At 49.1% G+C, this 15,606-nt stretch overlaps 1 protein-coding gene and 1 pseudogene across 2 annotated transcripts in view; both read right to left on the minus strand.

Moving 5' to 3' along the window:
- Positions 1-5,931: 5,931 nt before the first annotated feature.
- LOC146759597 (uncharacterized) lies at positions 5,932-8,810 on the minus strand. Its single transcript, XM_085510791.1, has 3 exons — positions 8,054-8,810; positions 7,030-7,635; positions 5,932-6,264 (listed from the first exon to the last, which is right to left on the minus strand). The coding sequence occupies exons 1-3, from the start codon at positions 8,702-8,704 to the stop codon at positions 5,932-5,934; spliced, it is 1,590 nt and encodes a 529-aa protein (XP_085366917.1). The 5' UTR covers positions 8,705-8,810.
- Positions 8,811-8,886: 76 nt separating this feature from the next.
- LOC146759598 (nuclear pore complex protein Nup153-like) overlaps positions 8,887-15,606 on the minus strand; it is a 29,481-nt pseudogene continuing 22,761 nt past the window's right edge. The window contains exons 12-17 of the transcript XR_014932500.1: positions 14,990-15,206; positions 14,147-14,764; positions 12,243-12,611; positions 10,357-10,620; positions 9,645-9,804; positions 8,887-9,101 (exon numbers count right to left, since the gene is read on the minus strand). The product of XR_014932500.1 is annotated as a nuclear pore complex protein Nup153-like (transcript). The remainder of the gene's footprint in view (positions 9,102-9,644; positions 9,805-10,356; positions 10,621-12,242; positions 12,612-14,146; positions 14,765-14,989; positions 15,207-15,606) is intronic.

Consider the following 15,606-nt stretch of genomic DNA (forward strand, 5'->3'; position numbering starts at 1 on the left):
GATTTTGGAAAGGGTCCAGAGGAGGGCCACAAAGATGATCAGGGGGCTGGAGCACCTCCCCTATGAGGACAGGCTGAGGGAGTTGGGTTTGTTCAGCCTGGAGAAGAGAAGGTTGCGGGGTGACCTCATTGCAGCCTTTCAGTACCTGAAGGGAACTTACTCCCAGGAGGGGAGTAAACTCTTCCAAAGGGCTGATAATAGCAGGACACGGGGAAATGGTTTTAAGTTGAAGGAGGGAAGATTTAGGTTGGATGTTAGGGGAAAGTTCTTTACTAGAAGGGTGGTTAGGTCCTGGAACAGGCTGCCCAGTGAGGTTGTGGATGCCCCGTCCTTGGAGGTGTTCAAGACCAGGTTGGACGGGGCCCTGGGCAACCTGATCTAGTAAATGTGTATGTTTGGTGGCCCTGCTAGGCAGGGGGGTTGGAACTACATGATCCTTGAGGTCCCTTCCAACCCGGGTAATTCTGTGAATTCTGTGATTCAGGTACTGAAAGGCTGCAGTGAGGTCACCCCATAACCTTCTCTTCTCCAGAGCCATATTTAACCATACTGCTGTCTGGCTGTTTGTCCTAGCACGCTGACCTTTTGCCTTCAGGTTTGCCAACTACTGTCTCAGGAACCAGAGTTATTAGGCATTATCCAGGTTATCATGTGCTTCTACTAATTTAATAGATTGGATGTGAATCCAATGGGGTCTGATGTTACCAATGGTGCTGGAATCTGCGGCAATAATCATTGAATGTATTAGTAATGCTCGGTTATGATGCTATTACCTCTCTTATATCCAACTAATTTGGATTTTTCAAATATGACCACGCATCACTTGAGTGGAAGGCACACGCTCATAGAACTGAATGGGAGAGTCGATTTCATTTTCCAAGCAGGTGTTCCACTTGGGCTCTATATCACGCACTGGCCATGCGGATATGGAGTACAACTGGAAGAAATCCCTCAGACCCTGAATGCAGGAGAGAATGTGTGGTGGGTGAGAGAGTAAAGGTGCACTTTGAAGCAGGGGACGCCCTGCTGGCACTGCCTGTCTCATCCACCACCAACACGGTTTGCTCTTTATCCTGCTCCACAGCTGCTGCTCTGTCAAGTCCTTCTCTTGATCCATGGCTGCTGCCATTCTTCTTGGATTACAACAGGGGGCTGGGAGGTTTTTGGCAGAGGGAGGGAAGTCGATTGGGGGTGGGAGTTTGAGGGGGTGGGATCAGAACGGATTGTTAGGGTGGGAAATGGTTGGGAATACTGTCATTTCTTGACTGTTTGCTATGTTCAATGATTAAATGTCTTTGCCATATTTCTGCCTGCCTGCGGCCGTTCCTTCAGTTACAAAGCCCACCTCCCCAGGCCCCCGGGCCCACCTTCAGGGCAATGTGAAAGGGCAGCAGAAAGGGCAGTGTCCCAGATCTGCCACCACCATTGGACCCATCCCTCCCCTCCTCAGTCAGTTCTGCGTGGGAATGGAGGGATGAGAAAGGGGGATGGACGGGAATTCTGGGAGAGCTGAGTGGCTCAGCCTGGAGTGGAGGAGGCTCACTGCCATCCCAGACACAGCCATCAGTCCCCAGGTGCAGAGAGGACTGAGCCAGGCTGCACCCTGCAGCACCCAGCAGCAGGATCCGAGTCTGAGGCCTGCCTAGGTCGTGTGGCTGCGCTGCAGGCTGAGCTATGGAGAAAGCCCCACTTGGAGATTTCTTCGCTCCCTGAATGTTCCCCCCTTTCTCCATCTTGCTCTGCTCCATCCCCAGCCGCAGCCCGGCGTCCCCGACATGTTGCTGTGCTTGCAGAGCTGGACTTGGCCCTTGACCTGTACAGGCCCCTGTCCCCACCTGTCGGATATCCACCTTGCCTTCTCACCCCTCTCTCTAGATCCAGTTCATGCCCCATCTATCTCACCTCCATGTCCCACCTACGTCCTCTCTACGTCTTTTGGTCTCCCCCAAACCACCCTCACGGTGTCTTACCTCCTGGCAGGCTCAGGGAAGGAGCACCCGGTGCCCTGAGCCCACAGGCCCAGCCCTGCACAGCACTGCACACAGCACTGTCATGGCGGCGCCCGGTGCTGCCGCACAGCATCCTGGGAGTGGTAGTTCCTGCAGGGCCTGCAGCTCCCAGCAGGCCCTGCAGCTCCCAGCAGGCCCGGGCGAGGGCAGAGGGGAGCAGTGCTGTCAGCCGGGAGCTCGCCCAGAGAGCCCGATGTTCGGAGCACTTCACACCAGGAACTTTGGACTCGGCTGCTTCTGTCCACAACGTCCCTGAGCTGCTCAGGAAGCACAACTGTCTCACCCTCTGAGAGCTGGGCTGTGCAAAGGAGGCTGCAGTTGCAGGCTCAGCTCTGCCCTGTTCCAGCAATGCACTTCCTTACAACTGGAGCACTGTCACGCTTGCTTCTTGCTTCAACGGAGCAATCACCCACCGCTTTGCACACCTCTGTGCTCGTGCAAATGGCCACCACCCCATCCCTGCACACACACTCACACACACACACGTACCACCCCATCCTTGCACACACACACACACACGTATCACCCCATCCTTGCACACACACACATACATGTACCACCCCATCCCTGCACACACACACACACACATGTACCACCTCATCCTTGCACACACACACACACACACACGTTCCACCCCATCCCTGCACACACACACACACACACGTTCCACCCCATCCCTGCACACACACACACACACACACGTTCCACCCCATCCCTGCACACACACACACACACACACGTATCACCCCATCCTTGCACACACACACACACGTATCACCCCATCCTTGCACACACACACACACATGTACCACCCCATCCCTGCACACACACACACGTTCCACCCCATCCCTGCACACACACACACACACACGTACCACCTCGTCCTTGCACACCCTCCCACATGCGTGCACAAATCTCTGCAGTGCATGGACACACCTGTGCACACCCACGTGTGTGCAGCCCCAGCACTGTCCACAGCTCCGTGCACACTCATTTGTGCATGAAGAGGAGCGTCTCAGTGGAAGCGTGGCTGTTCCTCCCCTCTGACGGGGCTGGTGTGGGACAGAAGAGGAAAGCAGAATGCGGCCACATTTTCCTCGTGGCTCCTAGTTCCTGTCTCACCATGGGAAACAAGATGAGCTGTGGAGAGTGTTTATGCAGAATGGCTTTGTGAGAAAGGACATGATGAAACTCCGTTAGTTAAATTGTAAGAGAAGGTACGTGACTGAAGGCAGCAGCTGAGGAGAAATCAGGATGTGAAAGACAGGATATGTATCTAAAGACAGAATATGTATCTAGAGGCAAGGACAGCCTAAGGGAAAAACAAGATGTGTAGCAATGTATAGACATAGAAAAAGTAACTATAAGGCTAACCACAAAGGTCAGATGAAGTAATATGTAACCCACCAATCCTGAGCTTTACTTTTGCAATATGCATGAGCTTATTACTGACTGTATAAATGAGATGCTGTTACACCTAATAAACGAGACCTGTTGAGCATGATAGCATGAGACTCGTCTCCCGCGGTTACTTCCAACAATGAGCAACTCTCCCTCTCTGTGATGCTTAGCTCTGTACCTCTGCCATCATCTCTATACTCAGATGCTCCTGCATGTAATGCTGCACACAGTGAACCTGCAGGTCCCAAAGGAATCCTTGGCTGCTCTCCCTCACCTGGAGGTTGCAGGGTGATGGGCCTCTTGCCTGTACCTCCTTCCAGGTGTCATTTGCCAGACCCTGTATGTCCAGCTGGTTGGAACTGCAGTCAACTAACACAGACAAGATGTATGAAAGTAGTCTTTCCGTTTCCCAGGCATTCATCTTTATAAAAACACGTTGTGCTGTGAAGCACTGCAGGAAGCAACTCAACTGTGCAACAAATACTTGGAGCCTTGTTTCATCCCTCCCTGACCTCATTGAAAGGCTGACTGACACCTGCTTGCCAGCGGTGACTGTGGGTCTTTCCTCAGAGTCCAGAGCACATTAATCTCTTCTGATACCCACACTCATTCGTGTTTCTTTTGTAGTTGCTGTTGCATTCATCAGGAAGGAAATGCACTGCACTTATTTTGCTGCTTGTGCAGGCTCACTCTGCAGTGCCCAAGATGCCTTCATGAGGAGGAAAGGCAGCAAAGCCCTCTGCCAGCAGGGCCATAGAATCATATGTCTACGGCATGACATCTCGGCAGAGCACTCACTGCGCCTGCTCCTCCCTGCTGAAATACACGGCCACATCCACAAAGCTCGAGTCTCCTGCAAGCAAGCAAGAAACTCCAGTGCCAGTGGCTTTTCTGTCCCCAGAACACAAATGCTGGCTGAGAGCATCTCGCTGTCTCCCTGCGCTCCCATCTCTTGCCCCTTGCCTTCTCCAAAACCTTCCTTGGAGAACCAGGCTGATCAAGTCCATGCTCATCAGCATCTCCCACAGGTACTGTTCCAGCTCTTGCTGTCTTTTTGGCCTTCTCATCCACCGGCATCCCTCTGTCTGAGTCTCACCAGCTTTGTCACCAGAAGAGATTTCAACACTCGAGAATGAAGAACGCACATCTGGCTCCAAGGAATGTAACTCTCCTGTCTCCCAGAGATCCACGCCCTCTGTGTGCCATCTCACCTGGTCGTGAGCGTCCCTCACAGCCAGCCAGAAAAGCAAGCAGAGGCTGAGACCAAGAAACCCCTCCCTGATGTGCAGCTCTCTGACAGTTTCTCTTTACACAGAGTGCTGGCGGCAGCCGCGTGCATTATCACACACACTTGTATGGGCAGTTGGTGTCTAGACGTGAAGGAGACTTGCTAAGTGCTATGCTGACATGTAGGGACAGAAAGAAAATTTCAAGGGGGAGCTGGAGCATGTATATAAAGGATGTACGGACCTACAGTTAAGGATGTGGATTTGCATCTGAGTCCATGCCCGCAGACGATGCAAGCGCTATGCATTGTCACCCAGTGGAAATGATCAAACAGCTGCTTTGGGACAGACTGTCTGTAGGGCTCAGGAAGTGCGGCCTTCCAAGGTGCTTAAGGTGTCCCAAAGAACAGAGGCAAGCAGTGATGATTCCTTTCTCTCTTCATTCTAATACTTGTAGGTAGAGCGCTTGAGAAAGACTTTGGAGGCTTTCCTCAGCCTCTACCTTTCCTTGTACCTTTACAAAAGCAGACTGTCTAAAAACAAGAAGACTGGACACACTTTTTGGGTTTGGTTATTTTTATTAGTATTTTTTTAATATTATAATATATATAATATAATATTATTTATCATTGTATTTATTATATTATATATATTATGTATATAATGTATATTATATATATTACAATATATATATTATAATATCATATATTATAATATAGATAATATATAAATAACATATAATATATAAATTTTTTAAAGTTGTTTTGGTGTTTTTGGTGTTTTTTGTTGTTTTAGTCCAGTCCAATGTAATAAATTCTCAGTCTTACAAGGGATGAATTTTTAAGGCCTTCCTGCTGATGGACCACACTCCACTTGAACATCAAGTGGAGCATGAGGTAGCCTTCATCCAGAAAGGTGGAATCTTGATGGGATGTTGCTGTCTTATGGAGAGGAATCTTGGTGTCCCCCAGGCTGAGCCAACACACGGACACAGATTTCTGGATGGTGACCATCACTTTCTGCCCCTGCTCCTGCTTCCTGGTCTCTCTTCATCATCGGTATCCAGCAGGAGATCACGAAGCCCTGGAGGCACGGTGATATCCAGGTCATCGTCTGAAACTTCTTCCACCAGATTGGAAGGGACCAGTCCTCTTGTGCCGTCCGTCAGCTCTCCCAGAAACCAGCCATCCTCATCCATGTCTCCACAGATGTAAACGTATTGTCCAGCTGTCAGTGGAAGCTCGTTTTCTGGGTCCTCATTAGGGCCCTCATAAGGATTTTGTAGCTGTGACGAGCTAAGAATCTTCATTTTGGAGGTGATGGTCTGCGAAAATGTAGATGCAGACTGCCACTGGCCACACTTTTGACTCCCCTGGCTTTTCCTGGGGATTGGGGCATTCCTCTTTGGGATTTCTGTGCGGCCTCAGCTTCTTCCCCATCTCCTGGAGCTGTGTGCATTTTTCCTCCAGACGCTTGCTGAGCGCTCCAAGCTTGATGTCAGCCTGCTGGAGACTCTGCAGCTTCTGGCACGCTTCTGGAGAGCGTCCCTCTCTCAGCAGGTGGTTCTGGGCCTTCAGGGCCTGGCAGTGCCTCTCCAGGTTCCTCAGGGCTTGTTGGAGGTAGCTGCACTGCTCCAGCAGCTTGCTGCTGGTGCTGCCTGGGAACCCCGGGTCTTCCTTGGCCGTCTCATTCTCCTTTTCCACATGCTGTCCCTGCAGCTGGTTGACCTTCTCTGCCTTCTCTGTGGCCTCTTTGGATGCAGAAGAGGCCTCCTTGAGCTGCCGGACTCTTTCCAACAGCTGCTGGGTACGGAGGCAGAGCGTACGCGTCTTGTCCTTGAGCCGCTCCACCTCCTCCCACATCTGCTGAGAGCTTCTGCTCCTCAGCAGGCAGCACTTCTCTCCAAGGAGGCTGCACTGTCTATGCAGCTCCTTCAGCTTACTCAGCAGATGGGTGTTCTGCTCCTGCTGCTCTCTGTGCTCAGGTGGGCAGGCCTCTTGTTGCTCTGCAGCCTCCTTTTCCACATGCTGTCCCTGCAGCTGGTTGACGCCCTCTGCCTTCTCTGTGGCCTCTTTGGATGCAGAAGAGGCCTCCTTGAGCTGCCGGAGTATTTCCAGCAGCTGCTGGGTACAGAGGCAGAGCGTACGCATCTTGTCCTTGAGCCACTCCACCTCCTCCCATATCTGCTGAGAGCTTCTGCTCCTCTCTTCAAGGAGGCTGCACCGTCTCTGCAGCTCCTTCAGCTTACTCAGGAGATGGGTGTTCTGCTCCTGCTGCTCCCTGCACTCAGGTGGGCAGGCCTCTTGTTGTTCTGTAGCCTGAACACCCACCTCTGCTACAGCCCGATGGCAGGCCCTGGCCCTGTTGAAGAAGACGCGTGGCTGCCCCTCCACGTGCTCCAGGATGTACTGCAGGAAGCGTCTTCTCTGCTCCTGCAGCTCACACTGGAGGCGCTTGCTCTCCACGGCCTGCTCTGCACGGGACTTCCAGCAGAGCTGCCGCTGGACTTCCTTCTGCATTCTGCGGTCCGCTCTGCTGCTGTCGCACCTCAGCAGCGCCTCCGCCAGCTGCCGCTGCAGATGCCATGCCTGGCGGATGGTGTCGTTGCGCCGCTTCTGCAGCAGCTCCTGCATCTGGTGCAGCTGGGCCTCCTTCTCCTGCAGCAGTTGGCAGATCTCTGCTTGCCACTGCCCCAGGCTCTGCTCCCGCAGGCGCTGCAGCTTTGACACCCGCACCCGCTCCCACTTGGAGCGCAGTTTGTCGGCCAGCAGCTGCCGCTCCCGCTCTGCCGCCTCCTGCCGCTCACGTCTCTCAGCAGCGCAGCAGCGCTGCAGCTCCTGGGAGCAGAGCCGCTCGCCCTCCAGCTGGGCCTGCAGTGCCTTCAGCTCCTGCCTCTTCTCCTCCCGCTGCGCAGGGCAGGTGGGGGGCTGTGCCGGGTCCCGGCGGGGAGAGGGCCGGCTGTCCGGGAGCCCCAGGTCTTCCTTGGCTGTCTCTGGCACCTAGAACCAGAAAATCATAGAATAACAGAATGGTTTGTGTTGGAAGGGGCCTTCAAGACTGTCCCGTTCCAAGCCCATGCCAAGGGCAGGGACAACTTCCACTAGGTCACGTTGCCCAAAGGTGCGTCCAGCCTGGCCTGGGGCACTGCCAGGCGTGTGGCAACCACAGCCTCTCTGGGCAGCCTGTGCCAGCGCCTCTGCCGCCTCATGGTGTCCTGTCTTCTTATATCTCATCCAGATCTCCCCTCTTCTACTTTCAGGGCATTGTCCTTTGTTGTATCACTACCCTCCCTTACAACCAGTACATCTCCAGCTTTCCCCAGTTCTCCTTCAGGCACTGGAGGGCCGCTCTGTGGTTTCTCCAGAGCCTCCCCTCCCCAGGCTGAACAATCCCCACTCTCTCAGTGTGTCATCGTACCTGGACGTGAGCGTCCTTCATGGCAAGTCGACTGGAGCCCTGCTCTGCACGTTGGCAGTGCAGAGCTCCCTCTTTTTCTTGGGAGCAGGACATTGCGTTACAGAGCACATCTGCCCAGCTCCCCACGATGTAATAGGTGAAGAGCCTCCTCTCCAGCTCCAGCTGACGCTGGAGGTGGCGGATGCAGGCGGGCTGCTCACCATCCGTCTCCCAGCGCAGCTTGCTGAGGACGTCCTGCAGCTGGGCATGGGCCGCCTCGCTGCTGGGGGGGTTCCTCAGCACCTTGGCCAGCTGCTGCTGCAGCTCCCGAGCCTGGCACAGGGCTGCATCGCAATCACGCTGCAGCAGCTCCTTTGTCGCGCGCAGCTCGGCCTCCTTCCAGAGCAGCAGCTGCCGGGTCCCCGTCGCCCGCTGCCGCTGCACCCACTCCTTCAGCTGCTGCTCTTCCTGGGCCTGCTGCTTCTCCCAGGCACAGCGCAGTTGGTCGGTCAGCAGCTGCCGCTCCCGCTCTGCCGCCTTCTGCAGTTCACATCTCTCGGCAGCCCAGCGGCGCTGCAGCTCCTGGCAGTGGAGCCGCTCGCCCTCCAGCTGGGCCTGCAGCACCTCCAGCTCCCATCTGTTCTCCTCCTGCTGCACAGGATGAGCGCACATAGTGGTGCAGATGAAGAGGTATTGTACAAGCCATTCACTGTGCGGGCTATATTCATCTCTATAGCCGAACCATGCCAAGTCAGTGAAAGAAGTAACTTGCTGGATTCTAAAATAGTTTCACTTGAGAACGGCGCTGTTGCCAACTCTACTTGTTACAAATTGAACTACACCAGAGTGAGAAGGAAAGGGCAGCAAAGTTTTATATTTCTTTAGGCAGATCTGACTTCAGCTAACCCAGCACAAGGTACGATCCCAACAACTGAACAATGCAGGGCAGCAGCTGCTTTGAAAGTTGCTTTACCAATCTGCCGATTACTTTTTACGTCTAATTGCAGTCTTTATCTTCCGACCGGGAACTGAAGATCCAGAGGCAGAGAAAATATTTTTTCCATTAGTCCTATGAATAGAAACCGGTAGCACAGAGTTAGGACCACGCAGAGTTAGTGCAACGACACATCATCAGTAGGGTAAAACTAACCTGTCTCACGACGGTCTAAACCCAGCTGACGTTCCCTACTGTTAGCTGACAGTTCAGTAGCAGCACTGAGCAGATATTCCAGAACAACTGTTTTATCATCTGGCTGCTCACTGCTCAGCAGCTGGCAACAGACAACGTATGATGAATGGGAAGAGAGTTCCAGAAACCAAAAGCAATGAAATCTCTCTCATTCAGCAGGTAAGCAGCAGCGTAACAGCTCAATTCAGATCTTATTTTTCAAGAACACTTCTCATGGCTGCATGATATTTCTGAGAGCTGTGCTGCTATAAAGCCATCGTTGCCTACTTAGCCAGTCACACTAACAGAGCGAGGAGAGATGCTGTCCTTAGACATAAATTCTGAAGTACATCTGAGCACCTCACAATTTAACATCAGTAGAGGCTGCCTGCGCTCCACAGATAGTACCAAAAGCTCAAGTGAAAATCTGATTTGGTCTCTTACCCCACTGTAAATGTTGCAGGCTGGCTGAATGAAAATCCTGAAGAGCCAGAAGGTTATACCGATGCTGCCGGTGCAGGAGGATTTGCACCAAAAGTAAATACTTCTGGGTTACTCGTGAAGTTGAAATTAGAAGTACTACTCCCAAACTGGAATACGGGACCTGAGAAAGACGGGGTAGAAGGAGAAGGGAATAAGAAAGTTGAAATTTGAATTTGTTCTTTGCAGGAAAGTCCTCCCCTCCTTCCTCCCACCACCTCTAACATACATTGCTTAGACCTTGCTCAAGGCGGCACAGCTTGGGGTGGGAGGGAGGTTTACCAGAAATGCTAAGTTACAACAGGAACAACACCTAGACAACATCATTTGTTTCAGTAGAGCATCATAAAGAGATTTTTAGACTGCTGGAAAATTGCTAAGGAACTGTCTGCTGCTACCTGTACTGCCATTAGTCTATGGCTGCATGCACCACAATATACAACAATGTACAACCTATTGGTGAAGGTAGTGTACCTCTCCGGCAGTAAGGAATCAGATGCAAAATACTTAACCCTGTGTCTACTCCCTCTATGGAGGGCAATTCTTACAGTAGAGTATGTACAAAAGGCAGAAGTAATTTCATTCACTAAACTTCAGCTGCACTTCATGGAAACCAACTCACTGACTAACCAAGCTCTCTTTGAGACCTGAAACGAAAAGGATGGTCAACACTCACCAGCATTGGAGGCGCCGGAGCCAAAACCTGGCTGTTGGCTCGATTGCTGTCCAAACACAGTACTGCTTGTCACAGAGCCGAAGGCAGGAGGCGCAGGCTGAGAGCCAGATGAAAACAGTGATGTCGACAAAGATCCAAAGCTGGGAGCATTTGGCTGGCCAGGGCCCTGGCTCTGGCCAAATGCTGGTAGCTGACTGGCACCAAATGCTGGTCCAGCAGCAGGCGCTGAAGACCCAGACCCAAAGACAAATGTAGAGGACGACCCTAAAGGAAAAGAAGAGAAATTTCAGTATGTGCTGAGTTGTTTTGTTTGTTACAGAGCTTTATGTTTGCAGCCAAGTAGGTAAAACAACAAACAGCACCTCATTCATGATAGGAATCCTACCTTTTCTTGTAAGTTACATGAAAAACAGCATACTTAAAGGAGTCAGACAATGCACACCTCAAACACGGGTTGTCTAGACTCAAATTACTGTTAGCCATTCATGCTCTAGAAGCAGGCTCCCACAAATAGCACAAGCTGATTTGTATTACTAAGACTTATTTATACCACGGGTAAAGAACACTCACTCACTTATTTGTATTATTTTAAGCGTTCAAAACACAGCTCCTGATCTATTAGAATGAGGAGAACGCCAATCTTTCCTCTCATAAGCAACTGCACCCCTTCCTCATCCAAATGTTTACAATTATCAATTTCTGGAGACCACATCAGGCTTGCAGGGACCTAACTGAGCTACCAGAATAATTCTGTCTCTCCATATAATAGCAAACAAGCTCATTCAATTAGCTGCTTTGGTTCTGCATGGCCAGCAGAAATAATGAGAAAAAAATACAGGACTGAGCTGTGACTTCAAACATACACACTTCTGCTGAGCAAAAAGAGACCTTCTAAATAGCGCTATTAATCTAAATGCAATTTAAGCAGACGTCACGCAACACAAAAATACCAACTGCTGCAATGTAACTTGGAATGGCTGATTGTTTTTCCAGGAAAAAAAAACAGAAGTTAAGACGGACTAAAAAGCATTCCAGTGCAGCGACTCGACACGGACTCAGATGTGAACGATCCAAATCGTTTATTACAAGTTCTCACATCCCTTATATACCTTCACAAGTTGTTATTTTCTAGCTTTCCCATCCGCCCTTACAACTTTCCCAAACACCTTATATGTCAACAAAGCATTCTACAAAACACTTTTCAACTGTCCATGCAGGCACATATCCAATCAGAGCTGTGAGACTCTTCTTCTTCTTGCAGAGGTGTCCTTGGTTCCCATGCTGTTTATCTTGCTCCACAGCTGCTGCTCTGAACAGCTTTTCTTGTATCCCCACATTCCAGTACTTTAATGAAGATTTGAAGATTATGAAGACCAAGAAAATGAAGGACTGGCTATCGTGCTCATTAGAAGTCATGCTTTACAAAGCAGCAGCTGCATATATCAATACTGTGTTTGTAATATACACTTGTGAAGGGTGGATAGTACAAATCTTGATGTTATTTACAACGCTCGAAGAGTTTTAGGTATGGGAGAGAAAAATTCAAGTTATAACTAACTTTTAACCTTCAGCACTGGATTGATACTGAGAAGAGGGAAATTCATTCTCACAATGACAAGTTCCTATGCAAATGAAAGTCAGTAAAGGATTATCCAATGCACAAAATATCACCACAGCCAGTTGATCCCTAAACTGTATTTCCCAGACTGCCTCAAAACTTGACCTGAGCCCCAAGCATTAGCACTGTTTATATATTGTTGGATGTAAATATTCACTACTTTTCTCAATTTCCACGCATTTTCCCTATCTATTCTCCAGGAAACACTCTTTCCCTGCTCCACTTTTGTGATCTAAGAGCAAAAACAAAAGCACCTGCTTAAATGTACCTGTTGAACTCGATGTGGCCGTGGCTCCAAAGGTAAAGCCAGAACTTGCTGCATTGCTACTGTTGGCTCCTGAACCGAAGACAAATGGATTAACTGCTGCACCAGTGGTGGAAGATGTGGTGGTGGGTTTGTTTTCTTGAGAGAAGCCAAATGACTGAGATGCTGTAGATTCTGCAGAATTGCCAAAAGCGGTGCTGCTCACAGTGTTGCTGGCTTGCCCAAACACAAAGGGAGTGGGAACTGGTGCAGGGTTGGAGGAAGAAGTGACGCTGCCAAACAGGCTGCTGCTGTTGGCTGAAGTGGCAGGTACGGCTGCGCTGGAGGAACTAGAGCTCAAGAAGCTGAAGGATGGCTTTGCTTCTCCTTGATCTGAGAGGGAGAACAGAACATAAAACGCTGCAAAACGGCAAACCAAGCGCAACAGAGAGACCCTGTTCCAGCCACTGTACAAGGAGAAATGCTGGACGATGTCTCAACTATTATCCAGCTACTGTGGATTACATAAAATCCAGGTTTAATACACTGGTCGCTGCCATGTGCAATTAAAGGAATGGGAGAATTGTGAAGAATGATGACACCACCACAGTTCTAGGCTTTAGTAGTTACGGACACCAAGCACTGGCTATAACAACTGGAACCAGAATGAACCAGTACATCTCAGCTCCTCAAACAAAACTATTCTTCAGATGCTCTGAGAAGAACAACATGCATTACCTGCAACACTTCTGTAGTTTGCTAAATAACACAGAAAAAAAAAAAAAACCCACAGTGGTACAGCTGCTTTTGTAGCCTCTCCTGAAATTACAGCCCTGTGCCTACAGCCCTAAAGCTGGCTAAGCCCATCATCCTGCAGCCTCACTCTTTTGGCTTAAGCTCACTGTACTTCAGTACTTTCAAGACCTGCTTTTGGGAGCCACGGAGAACAGCCCCCTGTTACAGAACTGTCACAAAGTACTGAGTGCAATTTTACATTTAAAGTTCTCTTTTAAAGTATGCAGTTCTTCAGCTTTCCCTAAGCTTCTGCTCTCTCATTATTACACCTGACCCTGTTCTTGATTTCCCAAGAAAAAACTGCTGTTTTTTCCAGAAGTTACGGACCCTTTTCATCTATGCCACTTTTAACGGACTCTCTACTGTGCTGAAGAAGGCTCGTTAAAATCTCATTTTTACACAAGGTGTTTCATCAAATTTCCATGGTTAAATCAAACTCCAGAACTTCAACTCAATCATAAGAACCATAACCCCATGCGCTGCTTTTATTCTCTCTGTTCCTTCCCTTATAACTTCCAAAGTTAGTAGAAGTGAGTAATGAAAGCTGTTCTGCAAACCATGGCTGATAAGTCATGAAATCAGAATCAGAATTCTTCCACATGGCAATTGTTACTAAAATCTTTCAGCCCGCTCTTTCAGAAGGTTAAAGATGCACAAAACTATGTAGTACCTATTAAGCAATTTCCACACCTTCATGGCAGTAAATTGCAGCAGCACAGCTGCAAGAACACATGAATGAGACACCTCCTCACATCCCCTTTCACTATGAAAACCATCGCATGAGGCCTCTGTCACCACGCTAAAGACTGTACCACCAACTATGCTGCTAGCACAGAAACCATACAAACCATCCATGCTCATGTGGGATGCAATACAGGTTCCTTAATGTGTGACAATATGTATATATTTTTTGTCTAAACCTAGTCTTAAAACTCACTGAAATCAAAACAGGAATTCTACTAATTGTCTATACGTCAACAACTGGAACACAAATCACACTGCACAGAGTAATTAAGCTTTTTCTAAAGCTCCAGTACATGAACCTAGCAACTCCTACAGATTCTGTAACTTATGACTTCAGAGGTACCATCTGAGGGACTTAGACAACTGAAGACAAAAGATATTCTGCTTACCTGAAGTATTGGCTTGGGCCCCAAATGAAAAAGTTGGCTTTGCCTGCTCAGTTTCTTTCTCCGATGGTTTAACAAAGCTGAAGTTGAACATAGGTTTTGCTGTGCTTTCTTCTTTGGTATGTTCAGGCTGCCCAACGGAAAAGACAGGTTGTGCCTTTGACTCTTCATTCTCAACTTTCTTCCCAAACAGTAACGGAGGAGCAGAACTGACAGAATCCTGTTTCTCTTCTGTCCTTCCCAAAACAAACTGCGAGGCAGGAGCCGACTCCATGTTACCAAAAGAGAAGCCTCTCTTTGCTGCAGGAGTTTCGTCCTTTTTCTCATCTGATTTCTTAAATGCAAAAGAAGCTGATGCAACTTCATTTTCTGCCACAGTTCCAAAAGTGAAGCCAGCGACTCCAGTTTCATTCTCACTGGTAGTTATGGAAGTAGAACTTGAACCAAAACTGAAACCCCTCAGTATGGGTTGTTGCTCTTTCTTTTCCTGCTGTCCCATGCTTGCTGTCCCAAACTGAAATGTTAAAGGAGCTGGACTACTTGTAGATGGAAGGCCAAAGGTAAAGTTGTTACTTTTCATTTTTACTCTCTTCTGGTTTAGAGTCCGAGGATGAAACTCCACAGAATCACAGAATCACAGAATTACCCGGGTTGGAAGGGACCTCAAGGATCATGTAGTTCCAACCCCCCTGCCTAGCAGGGCCACCAAACATACACATTTACTAGATCAGGTTGCCCAGGGCCCCGTCCAACCTGGTCTTGAACACCTCCAAGGACGGAGCATCCACAACCTCACTGGGCAGCCTGTTCCAGGACCTAACCACCCTTCTAGTAAAGTAAACTCCAAATTTAAAGTACCCTGAACTGCTTGGAAACTTGAACCCCCCAGGTGCAGAGTTGGAAGATGCAGTTTCAGCTGCAGTGCCAAACTTGAAGCCCCCTTGTTCTCCAAATTTAAAACTTCCTGTGACACTCGATGTTTGAGAATCAGAGGATGATGACTGAACACCAAATGTAAATGATGGCAATGGAGCATTTGTGGACACAGCAGGAGCATCAAAACCTGCAGAAGTGAGAAATAACGTTTAGCTTATAACCTATGTCACAACATCTGTGGCACATGAAGGCTTTAGCTACTTAGCTGTGGTTCCATTCCCAGACTTCCCAATCAAACAACTAAAATCAACCTAAAATCGAAACAGAATACAAAATTCCCTCACAAATCTCTGTAAATTAACCTTTTCACAGTGGCATTTTTCTGTCTGCAGCTTGGCTTTCAGATGTGTACTGGTATGGGATGTAATGCACATAACATGATTATTACACTTCTTGTCTAAACTGCAAATGAACATCATGGAAGATGATGCGTGTCATTAAAAACTAAAAAGTGTATGTTTTTATTCTTGGGAAAACGTGTGGAAATGTACACATGTGACCTTATCTAGACAATATTCCTACAGGAA

The sequence above is a fragment of the Coturnix japonica genome, chromosome 10 (genome assembly GCF_054131305.1).
Source record: "Coturnix japonica strain WE chromosome 10, WE-NBRP24, whole genome shotgun sequence".
NCBI lineage: Eukaryota > Metazoa > Chordata > Aves > Galliformes > Phasianidae > Coturnix > Coturnix japonica.

Excerpts from the sequence above, each read along its gene's own strand:
- LOC146759597 (XM_085510791.1), bottom strand. The coding sequence starts at position 8,704 with ATGTGCGCTCATCCTGTGCAGCAGGAGGAGAACAGATGGGAGCTGGAG. Across the intron at positions 7,636-8,053 it reads TGAAGGACGCTCACGTCCAG|GTGCCAGAGACAGCCAAGGA; the intron begins GTACGATGACAC and ends TTCTGGTTCTAG. Across the intron at positions 6,265-7,029 it reads TGCAGTACATCCTGGAGCAC|TGCAGCTACCTCCAACAAGC; the intron begins GTGGAGGGGCAG and ends CTGCTGGAGCAG.